The following is an 18,052-nucleotide window of genomic DNA, read 5'->3' as shown; positions in this document are numbered from 1 at the left end:
GACACCATCCTGGGAAACACACCCCACTGAAAGCATTGCTTCAACTATCTTTTACTATCTACTACTGCCTGATATGCTTTCACTGCAATACTAAGGGCATTATGGTTTAGTATACCAGTTGCAAGACAAATGAGACAAGGCAGGACTTAGGCTTCAAGCTGTGGAAAAGTCTATTGATCTTGGCCAGGCGCATTGGCTCACCCCTGTAATCCCAGCACTTTGGGAGGCCAAGGCAGGAGGATCACGAGGTCAGGAGATCGAGACCATCCTGGCTCTCGATGAAACCCTATCTCTATTAAAAATACAAAAATTAGCTGGGCATGGTGGTGCATGCCTGTAATCCCAGCTACTCAGGAGGCTGAGGCAGGAGAATTGCCTGAACCAGGGAGTTGGAGGTTGCAGTAAGTCAAGATCATACCACTGCACTCCAGCCTAGCAACAGAGCTAAAAAAAAATCTATTGATCTTATTTTTATAAGCCTGAAGTCCAGTTCTACCATATGAAACCCAGTGGTCTAAAAAGTTTTCCTCAGGCTTCTATGAAAGGGTGGTAACTGAATACAGGCAGTGAATTCACTGCAACTATTTTTACACAGAATTCACTATGCTCACCTCATTTGTTTTCCAAGGAATATTAATAGCAGTAATAGAAACCAGATTTGACCAGTCTATTTTCAGATATAAAACATCACAAGTTTGCTAAAGCAGATCACTGAAAACATAAAAGCCCTTACTTATAAGTGAGTGAAAGAAAATAATGGCTAGATATTTTTATCCCTTCTATTTCAGAAGGTGAGTAGAGGAGTGAAAGAGATAAGAGTAAAAACATTAGCTGAGTTTTAATAGTTCTTCTAAGGATTCAAACATGCTGGTCTCAGAATGATACATTAGAGTCAGATTTAAACGAGGACGCTCCCCTAAGAGAGACAGCTGACATGATTATTGCTCTCTTCACAGATACACAGTCAAGCCTGCTGACATTTTTTACCAGGCTAGTTCAGCAGCTGTTACAGAGAAAGCAGATATCTAGTGCTCAGAAGATTCATGGAGGGATGGATTGTAAATGCAGGGTGAGAGTACCTCAAAGTACACTGCTGATTAGACCTAAAGAATGGCTTGCTCGGGAAAAAAGGTGAACACTAAAAACATTACCAAAGAGGGGAAAAAATAGGTTTGGGTGGTATTAAGAATATTCTACAGATCAAGTCTAGAAAGGCTTTTATCTTTTTTTTGTGAGACGGAGTTTTGCTCTTGTTGCCCAGGCTAGAGTGCAATGGTGTGATCTTGCCTCACTGCAACCTCCGCCTCCCAGGTTCAAGCCATTCTCCTGCTTCAGTCTCCCAAATAGCTGGGATTACAGGCATGTGCCACCATGCCCGGCTAATTTTGTATTTTTAATAGACACAAGATTTCTCCATTTTGGTCAGGCTGGTCTGGAACTCCTGACCTCAGATGATCCACCTGCCTCCGCCTCCTAAGTGCTGGGATTACAGGTGTGAGCCGCCACGCAAAAGTCTTTTATCTTTAAGAATAAAAGACGTGGCCGGGTGCAGTGGCTCACGCCTGTAATCCCAGCACTTTGGGAGGCTGAGGCGTGTGGATCCCCTGAGGTCGGGAGTTTGAGACCGGCCTGGCTAACAGGAGAAACCCTGTCTCTACTAAAAATACAAAATTAGCCGGACATGGTGGCACATGCCTGTAATCCCAGCTACTCAGGAGGCTGAGGCAGGGGAATTGCTTGAACCCAGGAGGCGGAGGTTGCAGTGAGCTGAGATGGTACCATTGCACTCCAGCCTGGACAAGAGCGAAACTCCATTTCAAAAAATATATGAAAATAAAAGATGTAAGTTGTCCTTACTTTGCCCCATACCCCTGTAGCAAGGACTCTGATTGTTACCACGCTGCTTTCCACTCCTATCCTGAAAGCAGGGTCCCTGAGTGCAATAAGGTCCAAGAAAGAACAAAAGAAGTAGAGAAGAAGCAAGGTGAGATGACAGGTCCAGGAGTGTGTTTCTAACAGGTTTTAATGGAGCTGGAGGCTATCATCCTTAGCAAACTAACACAGGAACAGAAAACCAAATACCACACGTTCTTACTTATAAGTGGGAGCTAAATGATGAGAACACATGAACACAAAGAAAGAAACAACAGACACTGCAGTCTACTTAAGTGGGGAGGGAGGGAGGAGGGAGAGAAGCAGAAAAGATAACTATTGGGTACTGGGCTTGATATCTGGGTGATAAAATAATATGCACAATAAACCCCATGACATGTGCTTACCTATGTAGAAACCTTCACATGTACCCCCAAACCTAAAAGTTTTTTTTTAAGTTTTAAGAATCAATCAAAATATAATGTTTTAACGTGCTTATTACCTAATTAGCTAACATAGTGATCAATAATCTTATACAAAATTAAGGCCAAAAGGCTTTGGAATCACAAGAGTAACTGGCCAGAGAGATTTTTAAAAATTCAGGCAAGTTGTTTTTATTAGGAGTGACAGTTGACAAAAAGGCTAAGGTAGCATCACAATAAAGCTGTCATGGAGATTTCAGATTAGAGCTGTAAGGGAGTCTAGATAATTATAAATGGACCAGTACTGGTCCATGATGTAGCAATGCCCAATAAATGCACTGCAAAGGGAATTCAACATGTTGGGAAAGCGAGCAAACAAAAATTCAGTGCATACGCAGACTGACTCCGAAATGGTGCTTACTAATCACCAAGTCAGACCCACCTCTCAAGTTCACATAGGTTGGGACTGTATTTACACTCCTTATCCCTTTTCCTTACCTAAGTATATCACTGATAGTAATTTCAGGGATGAATTTTTGAAGATACTTCACTGTTGCACCAAGAAAACACGCTTTATACATTTCAGTAACTCCATAGGAAAAATTCTGGGATGCCAGTTTAATCAAGCCACTGAAAACAGAGAAAAAAATATCTTTATGAGAAAGGAATTCTTTATTACTGTAAAATACCTTTATAATTATTAGATTCTTTTTTTATGTCATCACAAAAATCTAGGCAAAGTCAGAAAAACAACACATTAAAAGAAAATCAAGGCCAGGAGTGGTGGCTCACGCCTGTAATCCCAACACTTTGGGAAGTCAAGGCAGGCAGATCACTTGAGGTCACAAGTTTGAAACCAGCCTGGCCAACATGGCAAAACCCTGTCTCTACCAAAAATATAAAAATTAGACAGGTGTGGTGGTGTATGCCTGTAATCCCAGCTAATCAAGAGGCTGAGGCAGGAGAATTGCTTGAACTCAGGAGGCAGAGGTTGCAGTGAGCTGAGATCGTGCCACTGCACTCCAGCCTGGGCTACAGAGAGAGACCCTCTCTCAATCAACCAATCAATCAATGAATCAATGAAAATCAACTTTTGGCCAATATCAGAGGAAACCTCATCAGCTCAGGAGGTAAACAGAGCTGGGCATGGTGGTGTGTGCCTGTAGTTCCAGCTACTAGGGAGGCTGAAGTGCGAGGCTCGCTTAAGCCCAGGAGTTTGAGGCTGCAGTGACCAATGATTGTGCCACTGCACTTCAGCCTGGGCAACAGTGAAACTTTGACTCAAAAAAAAAAAAAAAAAAATACAGAGGTAAACACCCTCTAAACTCAAATTCCCAAGGAGTGCTGGTTTCAAACTGGAACTCTATAAAGCCTGCCAACATCAAGGCTTTCTAATGGAAATATTACATGCCTTCAACACACCTAAAAGGCAGGGTATGAAAGAAATGGGACATCTACCCTAGTTTTCTTTAGTCAGCCAGAGGTAAAATACTTTAGTTGTTTAGGCAGGGTGTGGTGGCTCATGCCTGTAATCCCAGCACTTTGGGAGGCCAAGGCAGGTGGATTGCTTGAGCCCAGGAGTTCGAGACCAGCCTGTGTAACATGGCGAAACCCTGTCTCTACAGAAAACACAAAAATTATCTGGGCATGGTAGCATCTGCCTGTAGTTCCAGCTACTTGGAGGCTGAAGTGGGAGAACTGATTGATCCCAGGAGGTTGAGGCTGCAGTGAGTGACAAAGTGAGACCCTGTATCAAAATTACAAAACAAAAAACCAAAAAAAACTTTAGTTGTGATTTTCAAGTGAGACTCTGCAAAGCCTAGATGCATATATGTATATATTTTTACAAGTACACGTGCCAGGAAGCTCCATCCTAAACTTTCTGTTTCAGAATCCATAGAGGGTGAAACTCAAGTATAGCTTTAAATCTAGTGAATTAAACATGAAAATCTAGTGATTTTCATGTGAAACCCTTTAGAGAGAAACATTATTAAAAGGACCAAAGTAAATACCTAATTCAGTTATTTCTTACAATAGTAAAGAATCTGCATCTTAGGTCAACACAATCGTATTGTTAGTTTCCTACACAAGGAAATTACTTTGGTCATCAGTAATTTCTCCAGTGGCTTACAAAATGATGGAGACTGGCTCGAAATGATTTCATTAAAATAGCCATCTACTGATTTTGAGACAATCTATTCCCCCCCACCAAATAAAACTAGAAAGTTAGCAATACAAGATTTGGATTGCCAGATATATGAATGACTCTTGGCCTTATCTTCTATTTATTTTTTATTTATTTTATTTTTTTATTTTTTGAGATGGAGTCTTGCTCTGTCGCCCAGGCTGGAGTGCATGGCAGCGATCTCGGCTGACTGCAAGCTCTGCCTCCCGGGTTCACGCCATTCTCCTGCCTCAGCCTCCCAAGTAGCTGGGACTACAGGTGCCCGCCACCATGCCTGGCTAAGTTTTTGTATTTTTAGTAGAGACGGGGGGGGGGGGGGTTTCACTGTGTTAGCCAGGATGGTCTTGATCTCCTGACCTCATGATCCACCTGCCTCGGCCTCCCAGAGTGCTGGGATTACAGGCGTGAGCCACCGTGCCCAGCCAGCCTTTTCTTTTTAACCCTGGCTCATCAGAATTTTCTTGAAGTAGTTAAAATGTTATGCTTATTCCAAAAAGCTTTTCTTTTTTTGCTACCCCATCCACTCCAAAGCTTTTAATTTGGATTAATACAAAATTCAAGGCCGGGCGCGGTGGCTCACGCTTGTAATCCCAGCACTTTGGGAGGCCGAGGCGGGCGGATCACGAGGTCAGGAGATCGAGACCACGGTGAAACCCCGTCTCTACTAAAAATACAAAAAAATTAGCCGGGCGTGGTGGCGGGCGCCTGTAGTCCCAGCTACTCGGAGAGGCTGAGGCAGGAGAATGGCGTGAACCCGGGAGGCGAAGCTTGCAGTGAGCCCAGATTGCGCCACTGCACTCCAGCCTGGGCGACAGAGCGAGACTCCGTCTCAAAAAAAAAAAAAAAAAATTCAATATACCAATCACAAATATGGGGATTTACCCAGTAAGTAGAATATCAAGAAAGACAAAACTTCCCACATTGAAAATATAAGCATATAAAATCATTTTTAAAAATAAATAATGTTACCTATTGATAATTATATCCATAACATCTGTGGCACTGAAGTCAAAGGGTCTGTAACCCTCTCGTTTAAAGGCAAGAACTGCATTAGGACCTAGCCAAATACTGCCATCCATCCTTGGTGTGAAGTGAACTCCTAGGAAAGGAAACCGGCTATCTGGGACCTATAAATTTAACATAGTAAATAACAGCCTCATTTCACATTCCATGTTATCAGAGATGCAAACATTCAATTGGTAACATAAAACACTTTCTTCCCATGCATTTAATTTGTATTGTGAGCTGTACTCAGATATACTTTTCCATTAACATGCTTCTGCTCAGAAATGCATACAAGAAACCCTGAAGCTGGCTGGGCACGGTGTCTCACGCCTGTAATCCCAACACTTTGGGAGGCTGAGGCATGAGGATCACTTGAGATCTGGAGTTCAAAATCAGCCTGGCCAACATGGTGAAACCCCGTCTCTACTAAAAATATAAAAATTAGCCTGGCGTGGTGGTGTGCACCTGTGATCCCAGCTACTTGGGAGGCTGAGGCATGAGAATCACTTAAACCCAGGAGGTGGAGGTTGCAATGAGCCAAGATCATGCCACTGCACTCCAGCCTGGGCAACAGAGTGAGACTCTGTCTCAAAAAAAAAAAAAAAGAAACTCTGATGCTATTAACACTAATACATTGTTCCATCTATGCATCTTTCTGGGTAAGGGAAAAAAAAAAAGATGAACTGTCTTACTTCAGGCTATTCTCGGTCTTTCACAAGGGATGTCTATGACTGGCAAGTAAAATCAGAGCTGCCAGAAAAAAATACACATTCATAGCACAGGCTTCTGCAAAGTCTATTTACTGAGAGCACACACTAAGTTCAAGGTTTGCTTTAGTGACTAGCTTTAGACTGCTAATGTTAGGAGGTTGAAGCAGATGAAATTCATGTTTTGGCAAGCTCAAAAATATCAAATAGCTGAATACTGACTATTTCATCTGGTTCAATCTAATATATTTTAAGAGATTCACTCATTTCCAGGGTAGTTCCGACAGAAGAATGAACTCTTCATTTAAATACCTCTGTCTTCTACTCCCTGAAACTACAGAGTGGCCACATCCCTTTTCTGTACCTACAGACAGTGAACTGAGGAAAAGGGTTGGGTATCAAGGATTTCCATAAGGGAAAGTTTTCCCTTTCCCTCCACCAGAGAGAAGGTAGAATTCAGTTCCTTCTTGATAGCACTTCCCACAGTGCACTCATGCTTTCTGGAGACATGTACCTGCAGGCAATTAATTACAATTTAATAACCATGATACCAGGATAAAGATTTAGGGATTTAACCGCAAGAGAAACTGATGAAATGCTTACACAAATGGTCCTTCAAAATCGCTCTTATTTCTGACCCAAGTGAAAGTTGTTTTCATCTCCTTTATGACCACCACCTGCTTGAAAAAAAAGAGACGTAGGAAGCATCATTACCTACCGGATAAATATTTCCTTTTACAAGATAACATTTTTCCGGCTTCAAGAGCAGGTAATCTCCCCGGAATGGTACAATTCGAGGATCAGGAGTGCAGCCACTCAACTCTGAAATACGGTCTGAGTAAAGTCCTGCACATGTCACAACATACTGACATCGAATTTCCTCTCCCTAGTGCAAAAAAAAAGAACAGTTATTTGTATAAAGTGGAGTAGAATAGGTCAAGAGGGGAAAAACAGGTGATAGAAAAAAGGTACAGAAATAGAATTTTTTCTAAAAGAGGATATTCAATACAGGTATCAGCAAAATATGTTCTTTAGCATTTAGGTGGCAGCTAGAAACTTAGGATAGTGGCACGTAAGAGGATGTCACCTTAAATTTTGTACTTTAAAGATAATAATGGTCAACCTAGCAAGGATACTTAGTAAGGTATACATGCATGCACACAAATACATACATACGAATACATACAAATCTGTTTATTAGGACCTAGCAGGGAGCTTCTTAACTATTTGTTGCATGAGGAAGCAAATGTCATTTAGATAGCCTCCACCAATTTTTTTTGCTCCCCCACCCACCCCACAGCTTTTAATTTGGATTAATTAAAAATTCAATACACCAATCACAAATATGAGGATTTACCCAATTGGTAGAATATCAAGAAAGACAAAACTTCCTACATTAAAAATATAAGCACATAAAATCATTTTTAAAAATAAAGTTATACCTATTGATAATTATACCCGTAACATCTCTGGCACTGAAGTCAAAGGGCCTGTAACCCTCTCATTTAAAGGCAACCTCTGTATTGCAACCAGCTTCTCCTGTATCTGAGCAATTACCATGTTACTCTTCGGTTGCTTCACACTCAATAATCCTGCCCAGTTGCAACTGTAACCTACCCACCAAGCAATTTCTCCTTCCTAATCAATATCTACTTTGCAAACTGAGGACACTTTAGAAATTTCATTCATTCAATGCACATTTACTGAGAGCACACACTACGTTCAAGGTTTGCTTTAGTGACTAGTTTTAGACTGCTAATGTTAGGCTGTTATGATTTCCTATAAATTTTATTTTGTGATTATCATCTGATTATTTTTAACTTTTCTAAGTTTAGCCAATTTGCCACCCTATTTCCTAAATGACTTCATTTATCCCACATTCACCACCACACTTGAATTCCCATCTCTTTACTTCTTACAGAGTAAACATCTAGCAATACTGTTCTTATTCTTTTTTTTTTTTTTTTTTTTTTGAGACGGAGTCTCGCTCTGTCGCCCAGGCTGGAGTGCAGTGGCGCAATCTCGGCTCACTGCAAGCTCCGCCTCCCGGGTTCACGCCATTCTCCTGCCTCAGCCACTCCCAGTAGCTGGGACTACAGGCGCCCGCCACTACGCCTGGCTAATTGTATTTTTAGTAGCGACGGAGTTTCACCGTGGTCTCGATCTCCTGACCTCGTGATCCGCCCGCCTCGGCCTCCCAAAGTGCTGGGATTACAGGCGTGAGCCACCGCGCCCGGCCGGGCCTTACTGTTTAGCCTTACTCTATTGAGCTAAATTTTCACCTCTATATGTATCCTATTTTTGCCCTTGCTAGAAAGTTAAGCCTCTTTTCAGGAGTTATACATGTAATAGTTTTTACAAAAATTAGATGAAACTTCTCCATAATGAATTCAAATTAGCTAGACTAAGCCATGACTGTTTTAAGACCTTTGAAGTCAAAAGGGCTGTCAAGGTCTTGCTCCATCACCCAGGCTGGAGTGCGATGGTGCAGTCCTGGCTCACTACAGCCTCAACCTCCTGGGTTCAGGTGATTCTCCTGCCTAAGCGAACGGCTGGGACTACAGGCGTGAGCCACCGCACCCAGCCAAAAATAACTTCTTCTAAATAGGTTAGTATCTTTCCTGTTCATCTAGAGTTATATTCTAGAAATACGAGAAGTATTTTTGTGATATAAATCATCAGCTCCTACACAAAAGATTGGCAGTTCTTTTGTTCTTGGAACAAAAAAAATGCAGGTAAGTCCTATGATAGATGTAAAGATAATAATAGAATTTATAAAATGGTACCAGCATGCAATAACCTAATAGTTCTCTTTAAAAACTCAAGCAACAGTTCCCAAGAAAGAAGTTATCAAAAACTATCACAGGTCTCTGAAATCATTTTATGCTATATGTGAAACAATAATTAAATTCAGTAACATATTAATTTTACTTCCAAATTAAAATTTAGGTAACCATCAAATGATACATCAGTTCAACATAAATTTCTTTTAGGCTTGGCACAGTGGCTCACACCTGTAGTCCCAACACTTTGGGAGGCCAAAGTGGGAGGATCACTTGAGCCCAGGAGTTCAAGACCAGCCTGGGCAACACAGGGAGACCTTGTCTCCCTATGTTTTATTAAAGTCTCTAATTAAAAAAATAAATAAAAAGAAAATGAAGAAATAAACCATGCATGTCTATTGCTCTTTCATAAGTGAAGCAGATTCCCCCCTCCCCATATCCAATGTATAAATCTTTAATTAGCAAATCCTACCTGCAAAAATTTATTTTAAAAACCCCTGGCCAGGCACAGTGGCTCACACCTGTAATCCTAGCACTCTGGGAGGCTGAGGTGGGTGAATCACTTGGGGCCAGGAGTTCAAGACCAGCCTGGCCAACATGGTGAAACCCTGTCTCTACTAAAAATACAAAAATTAACCAGGCGTGGTGAGACACACCTGTAATCCCAGCTACTCATGTGGCTGAGGCACAACAATCACTTGAATCTGGGAGGTGGAGGTTACAGTGAGCCAAGATCGTGCCTCTGCACTTCTGCCTGGGTAACAGAGTGACATTGTCTCAAAAAGAAAAAATTTCTTTAAACTTTTCATAAAACTATTTCAACCTGGTAAATGGACCCCCGGATTTGAATTTGAACCCCAGAATTATACTTACTGAAAATGCCAAAATAAAGAGTGGCAACTCTGGGTAAAGTATATATCCACTGGTATGCCATAGGCCCCTGTATGTATTCTATCATATGATGCTATACTCTAGTGAAAATGTCCCTTAGATGAGGGCAGGCACAGAAACAGATTTTCAATTCTTTTTTGAATGGAAAGCCTGCCACTTGGGTCACATGACCCAGCAAATCTGATGGTAATCGAAGTGTCTGCAGCAGATAGTCATGCTTTATAGAGCCTTTGGAAGGCACCTGTAGGCAAATCACAGCACAGAACTTTAGGGTTTTTGGAGGAAAGTTATACCGTCCTCTGCAGATAACTAACCTCCTTTTGAGAAAGTGCTTCTGGCTTTGACTGAACACTTGACCACAGGTCACTACGTTTACCATATGAGCTACCCATTATTAACTGGGTGGTGGTGTCTGACTCATCAAGCCACAAAATTGGGTGTATATAGCAGCATTCCATCATTAAGAAAAATTATAAGATAAGGGTTGTACAGGTCCTGCTGGCACACACAAGTTGCAGAGGCAAGTGGTTCTAATTCTCATGGGCCCTACTCCTGCTAAATTGCCTCCTTCCTATCAACCTGCCTCTATAGCCCCATGGGGAGTTCTCTATGACCAGTTGATCAAAGAAGAAAAAATACAGGCCAGGTTTAGAAATGGTTCTGCAGAATATTCTGGTACCACACACAACTGAACAGCCACAGCACCAGAGCCCCACTCATGAGTGGCCCTGAAGGACTGTGGTGAAGAAAATATTCTCAGTGGGCAGATATCTGAACACCACACCTAGCTGTTCATCTTACTTTAGAAGGACCGATGGCCAAAGGTATGGATCTACACTGTTTCATGTGCAGCAACTAATGGTTTGGCTAGATGGACAGGGAAAGGACCTCTGGAGAAAGGTATATGAATGGGCCACTCCAAAACAGTTTCAGAGAGTAAAGATATTCAAGTTCCATATGAATGCTCACTGAAGAGAAATCTTGGCCAAGGACTATTTTAATAATCATTAGAAAAAGATGACCTGCCCTGCAGATGTTAGTTAGCCTCTTTCTCCAGGCACCCCTGTCTTTACCTGACGGCATCATGAACTACATGATTAGGTGTAAACATAGTCTCCATAAATGGTGCTGGGAAAACTGGATAGCCCCATGCAAAAGAATGAAATTGGACTCCTATTTTACACCATTCACAAAAATTAACTTGAACTGGATTAAATATTTAGATTAAAAGATTAAAGATTTTAGATTAAAAACTAAGACTACTGGAAGAAAACATAGGGAAGACATTGGTCTTAGCAATGATTTTTTTTTTTAATATAAAGGCACCAAAAGCACAGGCAACAAAAGCAAAAATAAACAAGTGGGACTATATCAAACTAGAAAGCTTCTGCACAGCAAAAGAAATGACAATAAAGAGACAACCTACAGAATTGGAGAAAATATTTGCAAACCATACATCTGATAACAGGTTAATATCCAAAAAGTGTAAGAAACTCATATAATTCAATAGCAAAAGAACAAATGAGCCGATTAAAAAATGAGCAAAGAAAGGCCGGGCGCAGGGGCTCACGCCTGTAATCCCAGCACTTTGGGAGGCCAAGGCGGGTGGATCACCTGAGGTCGGGAGTTCGAAACCAGCCTGACCAACATGGAGAAACCCCATCTCTACTAAAAATACAAAATTAGCTGGGCGTGGTGGCACATGCCTGTAATTCTAGCCACTCAGGAGGCTGAGACAGGAGAATCGCTTGAACCCATGAGGCAGAGGTTGAGGTGAGCCGAGATCACGCTATTGCACTCCAGCCTGGGCAACAAGAGTGAAACCCCATCTCAAAAAAAATAAATAAATAAAATAAAATAAATAAATAAAAATAGGCAAAGAAGCCGGGCATGGCAGCACGTGCCTATAATACCAGCTACTTGGGAGGCTGAGGCAGGAGGACAGCTTGAGCCCAGGAGTTTGAGGCTGCAGTGAGCCATGGTCATGCCACTGGACTTCAGCCTGGGTGACAGAGACCCTATCTCAAAAAAAAAAAGCGGGGAGGCCAAAGACCTGAATATGTATTTTTATGTATTTTTTCAAAGATATACACACAGCCAACAGATACATGTAAAGGCGTTCAAATCACTAATCATCAGGAAAATCAAAACCACAAAAAGATATCATCTCACATCTATTAGGATGGTTATTATAAAAAAGACAAAAGAAAACAAGCATTGGTGAGGATATAGGATGCCCTAGTGATGGGAATGTAAATTGGACAGCCATCACAGGAAACAGTATGGACATTTCCCAAAAAATTAAAAATAGAACTACCATATGATCCAAATTAAAAATAGAACTACTGTATGATTTCCTCTGGGTATATACCCAAAGAAAACAAAATCAGTACCTCGGCCAGGCGCGGTGGCTCACGCTTGTAATCCCAGCACTTTGGGAGGCCGAGGTGGGCGGATCACGAGGTCAGGAGATCGAGACCACGGTGAAACCCCGTCTCTACTAAAAATACAAAAAAAATTAGCCGGGTGTGGTGGCGGGCGCCTGTAGTCCCAGCTACTTGGAGAGGCTGAGGCAGGAGAATGGCGTGAACCCGGGAGGTGGAGCTTGCAGTGAGCCAAGACTGCGCCACTGCACTCCAGCCTGGGCAACAGAGCGAGACTCCGTCTCAAAAAAAAAAAAAAATCAGTACCTCAAGGAGATATCTGCATTTTCATGTTCATTGCAGCATTATTCACAACAGCCAAGACATGAGAACAATATTAAGTGTCCATTGACAGATGAATGAATAAAGAAAATGTGATATATAAACACAATGCAATACTATTCGGCCATAAAAAGGAGGAAATTCTGCCATTTGTGACAACATGGGTGGGCATGGAAGATACTGTGCTAAGTGAAATAAGCCAGACAGTGAAAGACAAATACTGTATGATCTCACTTACATGTGGGATCTAAAAAAGTTGAACTCATAGAAAAAGAGAGTACAATGATGGTTGCTACAGACTGGGAGGGGGGTGGGCAGGAATGGGATGATATCAGTCAAAGGGTACAAACTTTCAATTATAGGATGAATAAGTTCTAGAAATCTAATATACAGCATAGTGACTACAGGTAATAATACTGTATGGTATACTTGAAATTTGCTAAGATAAATCTAAGTGTTCTCATCACATACACATAAATGGTAACTATGTGAGGTGGCAGATGTGATATCAAATAACTTGATTGTGATAATCATTTCACAATGTAAACATAAAACTGGAAAACATAGTTATGGTAGGAAGGAGGTGATCAGCAACATGGACTTACTCACCAAGGCTGATCTGTCTACAGCTAATGCTGAGTGCTCAATCTGCCAATAGTAGATACCAACAGAGCCACTGATGTTGTCCCTGGACCACTTCCATCATAGAAAAGGCAGCACTTACTTCTCACTGGCATAGACACTTGCTCTGAATATAAGTTTGTCTTCCCGGCTATAATGCTTCTGCCAAAGCCACCATGTGTGAACTTATGAGATGTCTTATTCACCATCATGGTATTTTACAGAGAAGCATTACTTCTGATCAGTGAACTTATTCTGTAGCAAATGAAATGCAGCTATAGGCTAAGGCTCATGGAATTCACTGATTTTACCATTTTCCCCATCACCCTGAAGCCACTGGGTGACAGAAACTGGAATGGGCTTTAGAAGTAATAGCACTAGCTGGCTGGCAACTCCTTGCAGGGCTGGGGCAGTGTCCTCCAGGTTACTCCATGTGCTCTAAATCAGTGACTAATATATGGTATTGTTTCTCCCACAGCCAGAATTCACAGGTCTGGAAATTGAGGTAGAAATGAGAGTGGTTCCTTACTACTACCCCAATCATCCACTACATGAAATTTTTGCATTCTGTCCCCACAACTTTGGTCTTATGATCTAGAGGTCTTAGTTCTCAAGGGAGAAGTACTTCCATTAGAGAATGACAGTGGTTCCATTAAACTGGAGGTTGATACTGCAACACCTGGCCACTTTGGGTTCCCCTGCCAGTAAATCAAAGAGGGGATTGCTGTACTGAATTGGGTAACTAATCCCGACTCTCAAGAAAATGAGTTGCTACCATAACTAGGCTTGGGGATGATAAAGAGGAATATGCCTGGAATACATATCTCCTGAAGCTTCTCTTAGTATTCCCATATACTGTTATAAAAGTTACTGGAAACTACCTCAACCCAAAATAGCCAGGGCTGCTAATGGCACAGACTTCAGGAATGAAAGTTTGAGCTATACCACCAAACTAGAAACCATGACCAGCTGAGATGCTTGCCAAAGGCAAAGAGAATATGAAATGCATAGTAGGGGAAGGAAATTATAAATATGACTATGGCCACATGACTAGTTACAGAAATGAGGGATCTTATAATCTGAGTATATCTTCTTTACTTTAAAATAATAAATACATTTCTCCATACATTACCTAATTCTTTTTTTATTCCCACTGCTATAGACTGAATTGTGCCTCCCCAATTCATATGTTGAAGCCCCAACCCTTAATGTGAACTGTATGTGGAGACATGGCCTTTAGGGAGGTAACTAAGGTTAAATTAGGTCATAAGGTTAGGGGCTAATCCAATAGGACTGGTGTCCTTATAAGAGGAAGAGACACCCAAGATCATGCTCTCTCTTTCTGGGCACACATAGACAAGAGGCCATGTGGGGACATAGTAAGAAGGCAGCCATTAACAAGCCAAAAATCAACCCTACCTGCACCTTAATCTTGGACTTTTAGCCTCTAGAACTGTGGGCTTTTTAGGCCACCCAGTTTGTGCTATTTTGTTATGGAAGTCTGAGAAGACTAATACACTCATCTCTACCATTCCCACATTATCTAACACAGGGTTTCTCAACCTCAGTACTACTGACTTTGGGGGATAGATATTTCTTTGTTTGGGGGGCCTATTCCCCACACTGAAGGATGTTTAGCAACATTCCTGGTATCTACCCACCAAATCCCAGTAGCTGTGCCCCTCCCCCCTCCCAGTTGTGAGAATCAAAAATGTCTCCGAACATTGCCAAATGTTCCCCGAGGAGTAAAATTGCCTCTAGTTGAGAACTATTATCTAATATAAAATGCTTAAATATTGGTTAACCTTATATGTTGGTATTTAAGTGACAGGATCTCAAAGGGGGAGTGTAACTCAGCTAGTAAAAATTAAACATAACCCAGGATGGATAAAGTAGACTTTTTTTTTTTTTGAGAGTTAGCATGTCTTCAGTCCTATGAAGGATAGTTACACCTTGTTAGGTGGAAGCATGCTTTTACTTTATTCTGTCTTTATTTGGAAGCTAAATATCGTTATAAGGTTATAAGGGGCATGGACAGATGTCAGGTTGACAAAGGGTGGACTGTAGGGGTTTGTACTGAGTCCATTTGGTTAAGCTAGGAACTATGCTTGACAGAATCCCCTTCTCTTCATGGTTCCAACTTAAAGTTGGTCAAAACAGGAGCTGCATATAATCAGGTGGCAGAGGGCCGGGCATGGTGGCTCACACCTGTAATCCCAGCACTTTGGGAGGCCGAGGCGGATCACGAAGTCAGGAGATAGAGACCATCCTGGTTAACATGGTGAAACCCCATCTCTGCTAAAAATACAAAAAAATTAGCTGGGCGTGGTGACGGGCGCCTGTCCCAGCTACTCGGAAGGCTGAGGCAGGAGAATGGTGTGAACCCGGGAGGTGGAGCTTGCAGTGAGCCAAGATCGTGCCACTGGACTCCAGCCTGGGCAACAGAGTGAGACTCCGTCTCAAAAAAAAAAAAAATTAATAATAATCTGGTGGCAGAAGTAAATCAGCAGGTATTATTCTCTGAAGGTCATCCTAGTCCAATGAGGTGACAGACAGATACCCACTGAATACCCACCAGTGAATTCCAGCTCCACATTGAGCTCTGTTTCCCAATTACTGATCCATCAACTCTCTTCTCAATCTATGCTTTCCCAGAAACTTCCACAATTGTGTAAGGTCCTATTCCTATAATAAATCCTATAGCACTCATTAATGACTCTGCTCCCTGGAGTACAACCTGATGCAGTGAACCTAAAGGGAATCCACTGCTTCCATGCTATTCCATGGTTCTTGCTTTAGCTCTACGTGAAGATGAAAAAAAGCAGTCCATCTCCCTCTGGACAACCTGTGTACTCCCTCTTCCGAAGTCTTCTAATTTATAGAGTTAATAAGTTAGTGGAGATCAGTAGACAGAGTGATAAAATATCTATCAGTTTTGCCTTAAAATTAAACACTCCATATGCTTATAATCTTGTTCTTTGCCAGCACAGCCACTTAATTAGGACATTCCCAAGTTGAAACCCTCCTTAGAATAAAAGCTGTTAAACTTCCCTAAAAGAAATTCTCTCAGAATTACTTTTACATTAGACAAATGTCATTCAATAACTTAAAATACAGCCCTGTGGCTTAATTTAATTTTTAATAAAGGGTAGGGAAAGAAAGCAGCCAGCAGTTTTGCTTAAGAATCTTTACCTTTGTATTCTTTATAACAATCGGATATTGCATTCCTGAAAAAAAAGAATAAGTGAAAAATTTATTTTTAGCAAAAGGCCAACATTATTTGAAATATCATACTAGAAACAAACTTCTTTCTGTCATTACTATGATTGCACCCTACAATTCATTCTGAAACTTTTTACCAAATAACAATTAAACTAGTTCATACTTAACGACATATAAAACTCCAGCATGTTTTTAGCTTGATTTTAACTCATCTAATCTATGCTTATAAACCATACCCCACCTGATCTCCAACATAGACACAGCTATTCTCTGAACTATAATCCTGGAAACCATAATGTAAAATGGATAATCATAAATCAGTATGTATTTCCCACAGAACTAAAGCTATGGTTTCTCATATCAAACCTTGTCATCCAAGTGTTGGTTACTGGATTCCTTGCAGGTTCTACGTTGTTTAGAGAAGCAAGAGTTCTCGCAACACAAAAACTTCTAATAAAAAATTGACCATTTTTAAAATTAGTTCCCACTCAGATACATGGGATCCCAAAGTTTTATAAAGCATATGTAGAGCAGATAAATACAATCTACTTGTATCATAAATTTGGTTTATTATGCTACCTACCTAAAACAACCTTAATTATTTAACAATTTTGCTCATTATCTTAGAATTCAGAAAGACAGAATGATTCAGATGGCTTAGATCTCCTTAAAAACCGGTCAAGGAAGAAAGAACAGAATACTACTTTTTTTCTCCTTCAAATTTCTCAACAGCAAATAGGAGGCTCACAAATCTATCATTTGGACAAAAAAATATCAATGCCCTCAAAGCAAAACAAAACAAACTCTAAGTGCACTCTTAAACTATGGGGGGCTGGGCGTGATGTTGGGGGAGTTCTAAATAGCCAGGTCATTTTATGACCTTAGGCTATCATTCTGACATTCTGAAACTTGGGTGTGTCTAAGAATCACTAAAGGCTTATTACTAGGTGCTATTCCCAGACAGTCTGATTCAGTAAGTCCTGGGTGATGCTAACATTTGCATTGTGGGCCAGGCATAGTGGCTCATGCCTGTAATCCCAGCATTTTGGGAAGCCGAGGTGGGCAGGTTGTTTGAGCTTAAGGGTTCAAGACAAGCATGGACAACATAGTGAGACCTCGTCTCTTTTTATAATTGAAAAAAAAAAGAAGAAGGAAGAAAAGAGGAAAAAGCATATTTAAAAAGATTGCTTGGATCCCTTTCATGGTTCTTGAAACATACAAGCAGGCTGAGCCTGGTGGCTCACGCCTGTAACCCCAGAACTTTAGGAGACCGAGGTGGGTGGATCACCTGAGGTCAGGAGTTTGAGACCAGCCTGACCGACATGATGAAACCCCATCTCTACTAAAAATACAAAATTAGCTGGGCTTGGTGGTGCATGCCTGTAATCCCAGCTACTCAAGAGGCTGAGGCAGGAGAATTGCTTGAACCTGAGAGGCAGAGGTCGGAGTGAGCCAAGATCGCGCCATTGCACTCCAGCCTGGGCAATAGGGTGAGACTCCGTCTCAAAAGAAAAAAAAAAAAAAGAAATATACAAGCAAAAGAGTTCTTTTGAAATTACTCATTGGTGATCCTGACACCTCTCTAAGACTGAGCCACACAGGTCACTGCTTTTTTTTTTTTTTTTTTTTTTTTTTTTGG

At 41.2% G+C, this 18,052-nt stretch overlaps 1 protein-coding gene across 1 annotated transcript in view; it reads right to left on the bottom strand.

Annotated features, from left to right (window-relative positions):
* The window catches only part of L2HGDH (L-2-hydroxyglutarate dehydrogenase), a 73,447-nt gene that overhangs the window by 18,319 nt on the left and 37,076 nt on the right, over positions 1–18,052 (bottom strand). The window contains exons 6-9 of the mRNA XM_032179212.2: positions 16,384–16,418; positions 6,910–7,077; positions 5,449–5,606; positions 2,793–2,924 (exon numbers count right to left, since the gene is read on the bottom strand). Coding sequence (XP_032035103.1) covers positions 2,793–2,924; positions 5,449–5,606; positions 6,910–7,077; positions 16,384–16,418 — 493 coding nt within the window. The remainder of the gene's footprint in view (positions 1–2,792; positions 2,925–5,448; positions 5,607–6,909; positions 7,078–16,383; positions 16,419–18,052) is intronic.

This window comes from Hylobates moloch, unplaced genomic scaffold (assembly GCF_009828535.3).
Source record: "Hylobates moloch isolate HMO894 unplaced genomic scaffold, HMol_V3 SCAFFOLD_16, whole genome shotgun sequence".
NCBI classification, from domain to species: domain Eukaryota; kingdom Metazoa; phylum Chordata; class Mammalia; order Primates; family Hylobatidae; genus Hylobates; species Hylobates moloch.
Note: the sequence above shows the minus strand (reverse complement) of the source record. Positions and strands in the feature narration are given on the sequence as shown.